Source organism: Desmodus rotundus, chromosome 7, assembly GCF_022682495.2.
Source record: "Desmodus rotundus isolate HL8 chromosome 7, HLdesRot8A.1, whole genome shotgun sequence".
NCBI classification, from domain to species: domain Eukaryota; kingdom Metazoa; phylum Chordata; class Mammalia; order Chiroptera; family Phyllostomidae; genus Desmodus; species Desmodus rotundus.
In genome coordinates, this window is record NC_071393.1 from 67895812 (window position 1) to 67911952 (window position 16141).

The window sequence follows — 16141 nt, forward strand, 5'->3', positions numbered from 1 at the left end:
AGGGAAGCGGGAGTGGGGGTGGGGAAGAGAATCTGTTGCCTCCTGTATGTGCCCCAACAGGGGACTGAACCTGCAGCCTAGGTATGGGTCCTGTGGGTATTGAATCTGCAAACCTTTGGTGCACTGGATGATGTTTCAACCAACTGAGCCGCCCAGCCAGGGCAATCACCAGTTCTTTTAAGTCCGTCAGTCAAACTATTTAATATCCTCTATGAAGGGGGAATTCCGGAATTGTTCAAGTAACTGCCTTCAAACTTCCCCTCACATTGTCCTAGCGATTCAACTCAACTATTGAACGTGTACTTGTTTTTAACTTAGAAGAGGTTTCTGAGCCAAAGGTGCATCCATAGAATGACCCAGTAGGAGACAGAATGGGTACTCTGTTGAATTCTGAGTGCATCTCCTCCTGAAGTGAGAAGACTCCCGCAGGCAATACTGAAACTTATCTGAGCTATACGTGCATTTTCTTCTCCCTCACAAATACCAAGCTGGCCTTCTTAAAGGACAGTATGAAATGGGTTTGGGTGAGAGAGATAAAATAAATTGTGTTAAAAGGCTCTAGGTTTTCATGAACACCTGGTCAACCCTTTCCCACCTGTCTTCTGCCAAAGTCAGCTTCTGATTGGCCAATTTGAATTTGGGTTGGTTCATGTGTTCATCTGTCAACAGAATTTACACTACGCCTGATTTTAGGAATTTAGAAAACAGTGCTGGATAGAGTAATATCTGATGCAACTTCCTTCAATTTCATTGGAGTCTCTAATATTTAAATAAATTTCCTGAACACATGACTACAAAGTGGTCAATTTCTTCCCAACTCTCAAAAAGTCTAAAGTCATTTTACCGATTTGGGTAGAATGACATGTAACTTTTCAGATTGTGTGCTCCAAGACTGACAGCTGGTTCATATTAGAGGCCAATTTGCATTCAGAGAGTATAGTACTTCGCTCATTTGATAATTTTCAGATGATGTTGACAACATCTTAGAGCAAAGTATATTGTAAGAATAACACTTCAGCTGAAAACAAAGCAACCTCACATCAAATTCAAATATAATCTTATTTTAGGGAAAAAACCCATAATGAGCTGAGGCAGGCCAACATTTCCACTTTGTACAAAAAGAAGAGGTGGAGAGAAAGGATTTCTCTTCAGGCATTCTTAGACACCACTGGGTATGATGCAGAAACAGCAGGTGCACATGGCTTAAACTCCAGATTTTTTCTGTATCAACTGTAAAATCAGACTACTGACAGTTTGAGAAAATCCACATGGACTTTTTTCCTTTGGCTACCTAACAATGAAATCTCCTCCTATTTGTGGGAAATGTTATGATGTTAAGGATTGCATCCAAGACATCTTCCTGCAATGTGACCTAGGCTGTTTTCCCTTCCCTGGTCTCTCTTTGTTCTTGCCCCTTTTCCAAACCTGGGGCTTCAGCCTGAGAGGAGGTTCTACCCAACCTTCTTCCAGTAAATTCTCATTCTGCTTGTGTTAACCTGAATCAGTTTCTGCTGTCTTCAACTAAGAATCCTAACTGGTACATAGCCCAAGCTCTCAGCTGAACAGAAATTCCATATGAAATGCCCTTGACACCTGATCAGATTGCTCAAGAATGTTTCCAGCCACTGGGAGCACCCCACACCCCCAAACCAGCTGTTCCTCTGCTGGGTAACTGCAGGTGTTACAAAGTGGTTTCCTTCACTGAGATGAAATATACCTCCTTTCAACTTTGATCCACTGCTCCTATTTGTGGTTCCTGTGTTTTCATCACACATTCTCCAAAAGTTTATCAGATCTATTTCCTGACCCCACTGGTTAGTTGGTTTGGAATCCGAAATGAATAACATATTCATTATACTTCTCAAGAGTCCTTGGCCCAAGACCCCACTGAGCAGGAGATCTGGGAAGGTGGATTTACCTGTGGCATGTTCTTGTAGACCTACATCAAAGGCAAGTTTATCCGTCTGGGATCTTGACGTAGTCAAACATGTTAAATACTGTGAAACAAAAACAGATGCGAGTGAAGTCACACTCTTTTGTCAGGTCTTGGCATCTCACCACTACTTGGCTCCCAGTTGTCAATGTCAACATTGAGCTACTGTGAAAAGGGCTTATCTAGTTCATCATCATCATGCTTTCACAATATACTTTAATAATATATGTAAACCTCAGAGATGTTCTTACCTGATGACCCAGTGACTTAACTAATGGGACTATATGTTATAGAAATAAGTTTGAAATATTACATATGCTTTAGCTGAAAGATACTCTGAGAAACTTAAGTTGGGAACAATATAAATGGAACACCAATAACTAACACTAATAGAAGGGTTGATAAACTTTGGTACTTCATTTTGTGGAATACTATGTTACCATTAACTGTTTTTATCAAGGCTGTGTAATAGCATGAAAACAATGCAAAATAGTATATTTGTATAGTTAGCACGTATGCAAAATTTAAATGCCTCACAACCAGGCTAAAAGAAATTCCACCAAACTGATAACAGAAGTAATCTTTGGACAGCGGCAGAGACCATGATGACTCCCCCACTCCTGATTATTTTTTGTTTTTAAAATTTTCTGTGAGCTTTAAAACTTCTCAAATAATGTCTATATATTTTTTCAAATTATAAAAATACATGTGCATGTGAAACTTAACAATGATTTTTAAAATCACTTCACAAAGGACAAAAAGCCCCGGCCTGTCTCCTGCCTCCTTCATTGACAGGCACAGTGGCTGACCTTAGAATGGGCCTGGGAGGCAGACATGTACTTGGAACGTGCTTTCTGGATTATAGCCCTAGTTCTCTGCAGCAGGAAGGTGAAGAATCATTGCATTGCACACAGTCATAGCTCACAGGCTTTATTCTCAGAGCTGCTCCACAGAGTTTATATGAATGGTGAGTGGGATTTTGGGGGAAGGCAGTAAGTCTAATGACAAATAACATAAGCCTTCATATCTCTACCATGAAGTTAGCCCAAGTTTTCAAGGCCAGAAGAATATACTGTTTGAGGTTTTGTTTATTGTATGTGGGTAGAAAAAGAAAGGCATCAAGGTTTTATTTACCCTTGTGGATAAGCACCAGATTCTGAAAGGTCAATGATCACCTGCCAGTTCTAGAGATTGTCCAGGTACAACATTTCCACACTCTCTAAATGTCTCCATCCCCTGCTTGGGTAACCTTCCATGTGGTCATTTTTGTTCTCTGTCCTTTGCCATGAAGGACTACAGCAGGAGAATGTTAAAGCGGAAAAGGTCAACTTCTTACCAGTGTTCAGAAAAAGAAATGCTGCAATAAATAAATTATTTAAGAGGCAGCTTCTGCTCCTGCTGCCAATTTGATGGTTCAAGCTTTGAGATGAACTTTGCAGTATGCTGCAGGTGTAAATGTGTGGAAGTGAAGTCTTGAATGAATGTAACAGTTTTCCATTAGGGCCAGAGAAAGAACATGAATGTCACTTACACTGACAAGGGTGAAAAAGATACATGCAGAGACTGGGAGTAAATGTATTAGAATTGCACATACTGCAGTTGATAGAGATCACAACGATTCTCCTTAATAATTCCCGCCAAAGATCTGCAATATATGTATTTTACAAATTTATTTAAAAATTGAAAAAAATTTCAAGTTATATAAGTCATCACCATTTGGGTTCATTGTGGTTCTAGATCCCTAATTAGTTACACCCTCATTGGCTGTCTCATGCCTCTGGATTAACAAATTATGTTCAAATTCTTCCAGGACTGAAGGCGATGGACACCAACCCACTTCCTTCAGCCAGCAAAGAGGAGAAATGTCACAAGATCTTACTTGATTGATTTTTCTTCTATGCTAGTGGTCCCTGTGCACTCGGGAAGTCAGTGATCCCATAGTCTGTTTGGTCAATGTGACGCATGTTTACTGAGCATCCAGTGTGTCAAGGTACTGTACTTGGCAGGGCCACAGTCCTTTTCCTCATGGAGTGGGGAGAAGGGTGGGTGGACATTATGCAAATGCAAATAAATAATTCCAAATTAAGGTAAGTTATAAGGAGAAGCCAAGACAATAATGTGCTACAATGATCTACATTTCATATGACTCCTGATGTTAACTTGACCTAGACATTTGCTGGTTTCCTGTGCTTTCCCCCCTCTTCATCTTCCCCCTCCTCTCTGAACGGTGAAAGTGGACACTCAGATGTACTTACCATTCCGCTAAAGGAGTGCCGCAGGAGAATCGCGTGGCCATATAGCAGAGTCCTGTGCCCACCCCCTTGTGCTGCCTGTGGGGAAGGAGGAGGAAAAAGGTCAGTGCAAGCCAGGCTGTGGCCTCTCTCAAAGCAAAGCAGCACAAGAATTCTACAAGACAAACTACAAAGAAAAGACACATTGCAAAGCTCCCAAAGAATTCATTCTAGAAGAGAGTGGCCAGCCTACGGGCAGGGGAAGACTTGCGACCACAGTCATGCAACATCCTTGGGAGAGGGGGTGTGGGGCCAAACCTCTTCTCCAAAGCGGCCCCTGCCTGGGTTCAGCAGGAACCCAGAGCTGTTCTACCAGAGCAGCATGGAGATGAGAGAGGTACTGCTTACCTTCCTTTGAAACTTCTCAGAAGCATTCAGAGTGAGAGAGAGAGAGAGAAACAAATGTGATGTAACTACAGCCCAGCAAGAGAAAGGCAGCTTGGGGGCAGGTGTCTGGTCACATGCTGCTCTTTGCGGTCTTTTCCCTTCAAGGCTCTTGTGCCTTCTGCCCACTCAGTGAAATGGGACCCATTTACCCAAATCTCACCAATGAGAGATACTGTGGACACCGAGACTTTAAAAGGCAAGTTATGAAGAAGTAGATCCTTCAGTTGAGAGACCTCTAGGCACCTTCGCTGCCTCACCAGGTAGCTCTCCTGTGGCTGTTCACTCAGGGACAGCCCAACCAGAGGAGAAGGAGGCATGGGAGAAGAGGCAGCCTACCATAATCATAATCTGATTCATATTAAACTATCCCAACTGAATATGATATGAGATAAAACTACTATTAATCTAGTTATAGGTGAGTAGGTAACATGAAAAACTGAATCTACAGAAAATTCTAGATTTTTTTGGCATCAATATTTTCAACCTTTTACCTAAATCTCTCCCTGTCATGCTAACCAGCCCTCAGGGACAAATTAGTTTGATCACACACCCCTTTTAGGAAAAGATATTTGCACATAGGCCCTCATCCCTAAATACACTCAAAAAGAGAATTCAAAGCCTGTGATTAAAATTAATCATAAAGAGAAATTACAGCATTCTCCTTTTTCCTTCTATACGCCAAGGGCATCCTTTATGCAGCACACTGTACTCAGAGCTGCAGACCCAGAGCCAAAGGGGCTGGTCCGAGGGTCTGCTCCTCTCCTGTGCTCACCCTCCGCTGGAGCCTCGGACAACAGAGGGAAAGCTGGTGGTGTGGGGAGAAGGCAGAGGTTTGGGTAATAAAGTCTGGAGTAATTTTATTTCAACTCCATTTGGATTAACAGAATCACTCAGTCAAAGAGATGACTTTTAATGTCATGCAATGAACCTAAGAAAAGAAAAAGGATAAACGTGGTATCAGGTTTTAAAAAAGCTGATAACTATATATAACTCTGTGTGTGTGTATAACTATATATAACTGTGGCTATGGAGATACTTAAGTGCTCTCCAGATTTTAATACTATGGAGGAATTAAATGTTCTTCACAATGTTTCCAAATTTCTTGAAATAATTTGATCTAACTTTAGTTTCTGTGTTTACAATACAAATGTGTTAACAGCTTACATTAAAATTAGTCATACTAAATAATTTTCACATCTTGTCAGTCCAGCTGATATTTTCACTGTACATTTGTATTATCTCAAGTTAATTGACAGCTCATGATGGCTTATGTTGTGGGTGTATGCTCCCCAAACCAGTCCCATGTCTCAACGCAACCACAGACTGGATGATTATTTCCTAGTGTGGACCACGGGTCACAGCTTTCTCCAGTTCATCCTCATTTCTATCAACTCAGTGAGAAATCGTAAGAGTCAAGAGTTGCTGACCCCAAAATGTGGTACTGCAGAGCTTGTGCTCCTCCCCTTCTCTGGTGCTGCTGGAAACATCTGGTACTTGAGTCCTCTCCTGTGGTGACAACTGGGATTGAATGGGACATCACAGCCCTGGAGGTTTCCTCATTTCCCAATGTCCCTTCCGTTAAGGCAGTGTTTCTTAGACACTGGTGTGCACCTGCTGTTAGAACGCAGGTCGCTGACTCCATTCCACAGTGTCTGTCTCACCAGGCCCAGGGTGGAGCCTGAGAACTTGCATTTCTAACAAGTTCCAGGGGACATGACACTGATGATGCTGCTGGCCCAGTGGCCACAGTTTGAGAACCACTGCTTTAAGGAGGGATCCGGCTTCAGTGCTAGAAGGGCGATCAGTGTAGAGGAGTCCCCTGTGGCAGTTTTGGTCATCATCATCCTCGTGACAGCTACTGTTGGGCATGCTCTGTGCGTCAGGTGCTCTATGTGTGGTCACAGCTCCTTCTCATAGCCCCTCAGTGGGAAATGGTTTTTCCGTTTCAAATGTGAGGAATCTGAAACTCTCAGGGGGTGTCTTGCTGTATGTCACACAGCTGGATGTGGTGGTGGAGGGAACTGAACTCAGAGCTGACTCCAGAGCTTGAGCTCATTTCGCTCCACTTTTCATGATGTATTCATTCCCCTACTGTGTGCAGTACCAGTGTACAAGGAACCAGGAAAATAGGATACAAAGATATTTCCTCAGCTCCTCAATGAAGGTGAATTCATATAGCTGGAATTACATGAGCTCTAATTATACAGCAGGCGCGGAATTACACTAAGTGTTGTACATGAATCAACTCATTTTATCTTTTTTTAAAATATATTTATTGATTATGCTATTACAGTTGTCCCATTCCCCCCCGCCCACTCCACTCCATCCTGCCCACCCCCCTCCCTGCCACATTCCCCCCCCCATAGTTCATGTCCATGGGTCATACTTATAAGTTCTTTGGTTTCTACATTTCCTACACTATTCTTACCCTCCCCCTGTCTATTTTCCACCTATCATCTATGCTACTTATTCTCTGTACCTTTCCCCCCCTCTCCCCCTCCCACTCCCTTACTGACAACCCTCATGTTCTAGTTGTTTGCCTAATTTGCTCTCATTTTTGTTTTATGTGTGGTCGTTAATAACTGTGAGTTTGCTGTCATTTTTACTGTTCCTATTTTTGATCTTCTTTTTCTTAGGTAACTCCCTCTAACATTTCATATAATAAGGGCTTGGTGATGATGAGCTTCTTTAACTTGACCTTATCTGAGAAGCACTTTATCTTCCCTTCCATTCTAAATGATAGCTTTGCTGGATACAGTAATCTTGGATGTAGGTCCTTGCGTTTAATCTTGGGTAATGTAATTATGATGTGCCTTGGTGTGTTCCTCCTTGGGTCCAGCTTCTTTGGGACTCTCTGAGTTTCCTGGACTTACTGGAAGTCTATTTCCTTTGCCAGATTAGGGAAGTTCTCCTTCATTATTTGTTCAAATAAGTTTTCAATTTTTTGTTCTTCCTCTTCTCCTTCTGGTACCCCTATAATTCGGATGTTGGAACATTTAAAGATGTCCTGGAGGTTCCTAAGCCTCTCCTCATTTTTCCAAGTTCTTGTTTCTTCATTCTTTTCTGGTTGGATGTTTGTTTCTTCCTTCTGGTCCACACCATTCATTTGAGTCCCAGTTTCCTTCTCATCACTATTGGTTCCCTGTACATTTTCCTTTGTTTCTCTTAGCATAGGCTTCATTTTTTCATCTACTTTTTGAACAGATTCAACCAAGTCTGTGAGCATCTTGATAACCGGTGTTTTGAACTGTGCATCCGATAGGTTGGCTATCTCTTCCTCGCTTAGTTGTATTTTTTCTGGAGCTTTGAAGTGTTCTGTCATTTGGGCCATTTTTTGTTTGTTTGTTTGTCTTGGCGTGTCTGTTACTTTAAGGGGCAGAGCCTTAGGTGTTCACCAGGGCGGGGTAATGCTGGTCACTGCGCTGTGACGCTGTACGCGGGGGAGGGGCTGAGTGGGAGCAATGGCGCCCGCCTCACTCTCCCCTGGATTTTAATCTTTCACCCGATACCCACAATCAAACTGGGCCACTCTGGTGCTGGTTCCCGAGTAAGTGGTCCTGTGCACACTCTAGGCCCCTGTGGGTCTCTCCAACAACCTCTCCTGTGAGGCTGGGAGTCTCTCCTGCTGCCGCCCCAACCCCCAGGGGCGCTTTCAATCAGAGGTTTGAGGCTTTATTTCCCCCGAGCTGGAGCCCTGGGTTGCGCGGTCTGCTTCGCTCCCCGCCCTTCGTCCAGTTATCTGTGGGCGAATGTGGTGCCGCAGGGTGCTACCGGCTGCTCTGCCTGCCCCGTTCTCCGCCACTCTGAGTTTGGCCCTCTGGGTTTATCTGTGCAAATGTGGGGCCGCAGGGTCTGCTAGTGCTCGGACTGCCTGCGCCATTTGTCCCACACTCCGCCAGTCTCAGTCCCGCCACAGCCACGCGAGTCCTCTCCACCACGGTGCCCGTCTCCGCCCCTCCTACCAGTCTGGATGAATGTTTATTTTCTATTTCCTTGGTGTCGGTCCCCCTTGCTGTTCGAATCTCTGTCAGTTCTGGTTGTGCGAGGAGGTGCAGTGTGTCTACCTACGCCACCATCTTGGTTCTCTCATTTTATCTTCTTAATTAGTGCTGGGAAGTAACTATGGTAATTATCTCCATTTAACAGCAACACAAACTGAGGCTCAGAGACATGAAGTAATTTACTTAAAGTTGTACAGGTTCCAAGTACAGGGTTGGGATATAACAAAGTCGAGCTACGTAACCTTGTGCTATATTGTGTCCTGTATAGTCTGGTCTGGGAGATAAGACTTGTGTATTAAAACATCATGTTACAAATAGAAACAACATGTCTGGTAAAAGAATTGAAGAGACACAGAGCATTGGAATACAGCGGGAAGGTAAAGAGGGTTAAGAAGGTAAAGAAGGTTAAGGAAGAGCTTTATTGAAAAGGCAGACCATAACATTCTTCTGGGACTGTTGACGTGTAACAATAATGAGAGGGACTCACGTGGGTGAAGGCCTTGAGGTGGAAGAGTATGAAGTGTACGTGGGGACTAGCAGACATTTATTTCACTGATCAGTGTTAGGGACAATAGAATGAAAACAGCTGGCAACAAGTCAGGACACAGATGCAGGGAGGTCACATTATGGAGTGATATGACACACTGCTCTATTGCTAAGGGGACACTGGTGTTGGTTTTTGAGAGGAGAGTGTCACAGTCAAAAGTGTACCTTCGGAAGATAACCCTGACTACAGAGTGGTGGGCACGCTGGAGGTGTTAAACCCTAGGCTCAGAGAAGATCGTTCTCTCATTCGATTTCCACAACGTAAGGAGAGTGTGGAGATCAAAAATCTTGGCGTCATCCTTTACTCCTTTCTCCCTCTCGTCACACTCCATAGCCACCTTCAAAATGTGTGCTGTTCCAGCTGCTCAGCACCCCACTGCTACCAGTCTACTCCAACCCACCACCCTGTTTCACCCAGACTCTAATCACAGCTCCTAGCTCTGCTTCCAGCTGTGCCCTCCCCATTTTATATTCTGAGTTAATGTGGCAGTCAGAGCATCCTTTTAAGACCACTGATCACATCACATTACTTTCTTGCTCAGTCCCCCAACCTCCCATGGTCCCTTCACATTCGGAAGTATAACATCTTCACCATGGCCTCCAAGCCTCTGCATCAGGAGTTGGAAAATTTTCTCTGTAAAAGACCAGACAGTATCAGGTCTTATATTTAGGTCTATGATTCATTTTGAGTTAATTTTTGCACATGGGGACAAACAGAAGTCTAGTTTCATTCTTTTGTATGTAGCACTTAATTATCCCACACCATTTATTGAAAAGGTTTTCTTTTCTCCACCATATGTTCTTGGCTCCCAAGAAGATATAGAAATGGCCAACATATGAAAAGAATCTCAACCCCACGGGAAAAGTTATTAGGAAAACGCAAATCAAAACTACAATGAGATACCGCCTCACATTTGTTAGAGTGGATTTTACCAACAAGACAAGTAACAACAAGAGTTGGAGAGGTTGTGGAGAAAAAGGCACCGTCATTCACTGCTGAAGGGGCTGTAAACTGGTACAGTCACCATGGAAACAGTATGGTGGCTCCTCGAAAATTTAAGAATAGAGTTACCCTATGACCACGCAACCCCTATTCTGGGTATCTGCCTGAAATTTGAAAACATTTACTTGCAAAGATATATGCACACCTATGTTCATTGCAGCAGTATTCCTGATGGCCAAGACATGCAAACAACCAGTGTCCTTCGACGGATGATTGGGCAGCAAAGGTGTGGTGCAGATACACAATGGAACGCTACTCAGCCATAAGAAAGGATGAATTACTGCCATTGTGACCATATGGATGGACCTTGAGAATAACATGCTAAGTCAGACCGAAAAAGTCAAGAACCATATGAATTCACCGATATGTGGGATATAAAATTGAAAGCAACAAATTAACAAATAAGAAAAACGAACTCACAGACACAGACAACAGTATGGTGGTTACTGGAGGGAAAGGGGGTGAGGGTAGTAAGGGTAAAGGGGTCAAATACATGCTGGCAGAAGATGATTTAACTTTGGGTGGTGAGCACACAATGCAATATACAGATCATGTATCATCAATTATATACTTGAAACCTATATAATCCTGTTAACCAATGTCACCCCAATAAACTTAATTGAAAATAAAATGGGAAAGATGAACATTAAAAAAGTGAAATACAAAGACCAGATTGTAAATATTTTAGGTTTGGCAAGATGTGTATGGTCTTTCTTATAGTCTTCTTCATTTTAAACAACTTTTTTCTAAATATAAAAGCCATTTTTACCTAGAGATTCTATACTTAAACAGGCCATGGGCTGGATCTGGCTCCCTGGTTGTCCTTGCAGCCCCACTTAATCTGGTTCGCTCCACTTCTGTGACTTCGCCACCCACCAGGTGTGCTCCCCATCACTCCTTTGCTCCTGCCACGTGGGCCTTCCTCTATTCGTCACACGTGCATGCTCCACTGCAGGGGCTTTGCATGTGTTTCTCTTGGCCTGAAATGCTCTTCTTCCAATATTCCCCTGGCACATTTGCACACTATTTTTAGTTCTGTGCTCAGATCTCTTATTAGGGAAGTCTTCTCTCATTGCTCCTTCTAAAAGAACAACCAGCCCCAGCTGGTGTGGCCAAGTGGATTGAGTGCCTGCTGGCGAATCAAAGGGTTGCCGGTTCAATTCCCAGTCAGGGCACATGCCTGGGGTGCAGACCAGGTCCCCAGTAGGAGGCACATAAGAGGCAACTACACATTGATGTTTCTCTCCCTCTCTTTCTCCCTTCTCGTCTAAAAATAAATAAATAAAATCTTTAAAAAAATCACCTGTACTTTCATTTTTCTGCTTTATTTTTTCCTCACAGTGTTTTTCATTAGCTGATATGAATTCATGTTAGTTTTGATGTGTATCTACCCTCCCTACCCATGGACATAAGTGGCATGAATCTTTTGATGTGTTCTCTGCCACATCAACATCACTTTTATCAGTGCCTGGCAAATAGGAGGCACTGACTTTCCTATTTATATTCATTTTTCCTGAATGAATAAATAATAACTGGAGGAAGTGGTCTTCTTGTCTCCCTTTTACAATGGGGAAAGAGAAATTTTCCCATGGTCATCTTGTGAGCTTGGATTTGAATTTGGGTCTAACTACAATCTACTCTTCCTGCTATTTGATGCTAATTCTGGAATTACACCCCAGAAGGAAGACTGCATGGGTCTGTTCACAAGGAGGATGCAGACACCGAGACCATGAGGCTTCACTGGGAGGGCAGTCTTGCCTCGGCCACGAGTGACCTTGGCTGTAGTCACTGGCAGGAGGAGAATATTCCGTATGGCCTCACAGGATGGGGGTGGGGCAGGGCAAAGCTGGTGAAGTGCCCTGATGCCAGGTCCAGAGGAAAAATGTTCCACTAGATCAGTATTTCAATCATCTCACCAGTAATTTCAAAATTAATTCTGTCACTGACATTTCTTTCAGTGGTTCCCAGAGGACACGGCCTCCTAGAAAGATACACCAGATATAGCAACAAGGAGGAGGGAGAACACGGCTTCTCCCCAGGCACAAATAAATGTTTCAAGACTGTTCGATCTCTAAACTGCCTTCTTTTAATAACTTGAAGCCCCAAATTCCACTTTGGGGGTCCCAGGCCCTAGGAAGGCTCCTTGCTGAATTTATGACAACCTGTGAAAGCTGTGGGGGCCACCTCACTGGGGGCTTGTGAAGCACGGCGTCATTGTCTGGATGTGTATTAGCACTTTCATCTTCCTTCCCCTCCTGACCCCACTTTCGTTCCGGTCTTTGACGTTACCGAAGAAAGAAAGAAGTCTTTCTAGAAAGTCACAGGGTGGCACTTCCTGAACACGCTAGAGGCCCTTTATATTGCCCGGGAGGTTTACTTTGACACAAGTGACAACTAGATAATAATGAAGCCATATAATAAAACCAAAACAAAACAAAAACACCCCAATAACACCGAATAGCAGAAACAAAAGCAAGCAACCGAGTATTTTCAGTTAGAAAACGTAATGGAAGATTCTCTTCGTGATTGCTATAAAATATTACATTTTTAGGAATTTACTTGGATGATGAGCTAAACCTTTAAAATGAAATGGCAAACCTTTAGTCTATAAAATGAAATATGATTTGGTGGTATTCTCATTGTTATAGAACAAGAATACTAGTAATATTTGTAAGTGCTAGTTCTCCTAAATTTAAGTTACAGATTTAATGTAGTTTTAATAAAAATTCCAATAGGGTATTTTGGAATTGAACAAAAGTTTTACAAACTTAATCTGGAAATATAAACAGTAAGAACCAAAATCCATTCTGGCAATGATTCAAAAAGAAGACTGTAGCACAACATAGGCAGCCCAAAACCAAATCTAAAATGTAGCCGACAATAAAGCAGATTTTTAGTGCAATGGGGGGAGGCAAGATTATTAAACAAGACTCTCTACGATATGTAGATAGCAAATCAGAAAAGCATTCAGTAAGACCCACAGGAAATATAAAAGAGAGATTCTGGATGGATAGTAGAGTTAAATATTTCATTTTAAAATTAAATTCTAAAACAAGTAGCATGTAATAAATAGTCCACATTCCTTTACAGACCTAATACTTATCCATGCTTTGAAGCACAGATGAACTGGAAAAGACAGATTTTAGCAAGATTGTGAAACTTCAGAACAACGGAAACATCAACACTTAATAGACCACATAAATTCTTTGTATCACTTTAAAAAAAGCAGTAACATTGATATGTAGGGGGAGGAAAGAATCAAATAAATATATAGGCAAAGAATGAGTATGTGATTCATATCAGGAGTGAAATGAAAATATATAGAAGAGATTTTATCTCCTCTAGTAATGAAAGGAATGACAATTAAAGCAACTTTGATATATCATTTTCCATCAACTGAATTTGCAAAAACCCTAATGCTGTCAGAGTTGCAATTCAGCTGGTGTGTTCCAATATAAGATGACACTGAGTAAAACTCTTTCGCAAAGCAATATCAGAATATACAAAAGAGCCCGAAGAAGTTCATAATCCTTACTGTAGTAATTCTACTTACAGGAATAACTCAAGAGTAGAAAAAAAAAAAGCGTTCATACTGTTGTGATAAGAGCATTATAATGAGGACAAACAAGAAACCTGGAAAGAAGCTAAATATCCAAAAGAAAAATATTATGTAGTAAATCACTGGCTCCTTCAGGATGTTCTATCTTGTAACCATTAAAGACAACAATGACAGGGGCTAAAGGAAACACAAAGTGTTTACGATACGCTACTGTGATAAAGGCAGAATGCAAAATGCCTTTCACAATTTACTTATGCAAGAGTGATAAGAAAACTTATCAAAATGAATAGAGTCATTTAGTTGGTTGCAGAACCATTGGATTTTTCCTTTTCTGAATTTGTCTTTGACACTATTGCCACATGATTGTTTTAACACAAAAATACGTGTATGTGGAGGGCAACAGCATGCTGCACGTATTTCAGGGAAGGGAGTGCCACGGAAGGGTTTTGTCTGCTGGTTAAAACTTGAGTTGCTCAAGGTGTGATTAATTTGCTAGAGTGCTCAGTAAATGACTTCACCTGCCTGAAAGGTGAAATGCTTATCTAGCATGCCTGCTTTCAGGCCTGACTGCAGCTAGTGTTGAATGGAAACCCACAGAAGCAGCTTTTGCCCAGGATAGCTCTGATGCCCTCCGAGCTCCCTCAGGCCCAGCTCCAGATTCTGTAGGGAAAAATCGCTTGCCACCCGGAGTCAGACCTGCTTGGATCCCAAATGCCTTGTCTCTTCTGACCACTCTTTGGGGACCCTCCACCTGGGACCCCATCCTTGTTCCTGGAGACTTGGGTTCTACACTTTTCCATGCTTTCTAAGGCTGCCTCCCCAGCTGTCAGATTGCAAGTCCTCATTTTCTTGCTATTACAGGCCATCACCCCCTCTGGCCAAACTCCCAAGACCCCACACTCAGTCACCCCACTTTTCTCGGAGGGGTGAACAGATGGGGCTCTCCAGCTCAAAGGGTACTGAAGAAACTGAGGGGGCATTTTCCACACTGGCCTTGGATTGTAAACTCATAGTAACATGGACAATTTTGTTTCTCTAATAGTGGTTAAAGCAGCACACTGGAATTTAGAAAGTGTATTCCAGGGGTCGGGGAACACATCCACAGATTAGTTTGACTTGTGATTTGGGGTCAGAACTGGGACTATGACAAAAGAAATTCAATATGCATGTTCTAGCCACCCTAATTCCCTTACTATGTGTGGGATCCTGGAAAAACCCAATGTAGGACACTAAGCCCTTGTCTTCACCACCTTTTCTGGATCAAATACTCAACTCTTCAGCTAGGTAATTGCCAAGTTCAGCTTTTCCTGGGTTCCCCATCCTGGGACATAACACCACTGAACAGTATAAACTATCTTTTTCAATTTGACACCTTGATTTTCTACATGCAATGGGATGGTTAATATGGACCTAAAACTCTTACTCAGAGGTTCCTGAGCCACTGGCTACAGAAAGCCACGCCATCAGGATGAAATGCCCTGGAGGAGTCTCCCCTGTCAGAAACCCTTCCAGTGAGTGTGGGGTCACCCAACCAGGAAAGTGCAGGCCCTTAAGATAAGTGCACTTGAAAGGAGCCTGCGTTCTTGGCATCCTACACGGGCCTCCTGGGGTATTGTTAAAAACTAAAATTATGAAATGGAATTTTAATCAAGTTCAGAAAAGAGGAGGAAGGTGTGGCAGCTGACAGCCCACTTCCCCAATTTTAATGATCACCAACGTCTCCCCAGTTGCCTTACTGAAAAGAAGGGCCCACATGTCAGAGGCTGCAAGGCACAATAGGACTCCAAAGAGAATAGGCTAGGTCTAGTTGGCAGAGGGCGTATGGCAGCCACTGCTCCCTCTGCTGCTGTGCTCTTGCTACAAGGTCAGCAGGGTGACCTTGACTCCAGGAGCCCCACCCTTCACTCCTCATCACTGCTTATCACAGGACCCGAGCATGGAATGCTCCAAGCACTGCCTACAGAGACAGGCTTTTCTCCTCTCTCTCTTTCATTTTTAACGAGGGAAAATAAGCAAAATCAAATAATCCAATCGGCCACCACCAAAGGCCAAATTTACCATTCCTAAGATTTATAATTCATTGAATTGGGCCAACTCACTTTCTTGGAAGCATTCAGAATTATTTTATCCCAGTAAGAAGATTCTGGAAATCCTATTTTTGTTTATGTCATTAATTTTACAGCCATATGGAAATATTTCAGGACAAAAGGATAAAAGGCCAGAGCTGATGTAAGAAACTGGAAGTTCTGGGTCATGAGCATCATCTTTAGCAAGAACCTGCACAGCAAGAAGGAATTCCCTCCCAGGAGGATGTCCACATTTCTTTTGGGCTCTAGACAATTCAAATTTGACAGAGGAAGAGTTCCAGGCCCAAAAGAGATGGCTTCTCTTTTGCACAGATTTGGCCCATGAGGTAAGTAA

General features: G+C 42.7%; 1 protein-coding gene across 1 annotated transcript in view; it reads right to left on the bottom strand.

The window, feature by feature from the left end:
• The window catches only part of RYR3 (ryanodine receptor 3), a 534646-nt gene that overhangs the window by 295493 nt on the left and 223012 nt on the right, over nt 1–16141 (bottom strand). Inside the window, exons 4-5 of the mRNA XM_053928437.1 lie at nt 4189–4263; nt 1919–1997 (exon numbers count right to left, since the gene is read on the bottom strand). Coding sequence (XP_053784412.1) covers nt 1919–1997; nt 4189–4263 — 154 coding nt within the window. The remainder of the gene's footprint in view (nt 1–1918; nt 1998–4188; nt 4264–16141) is intronic.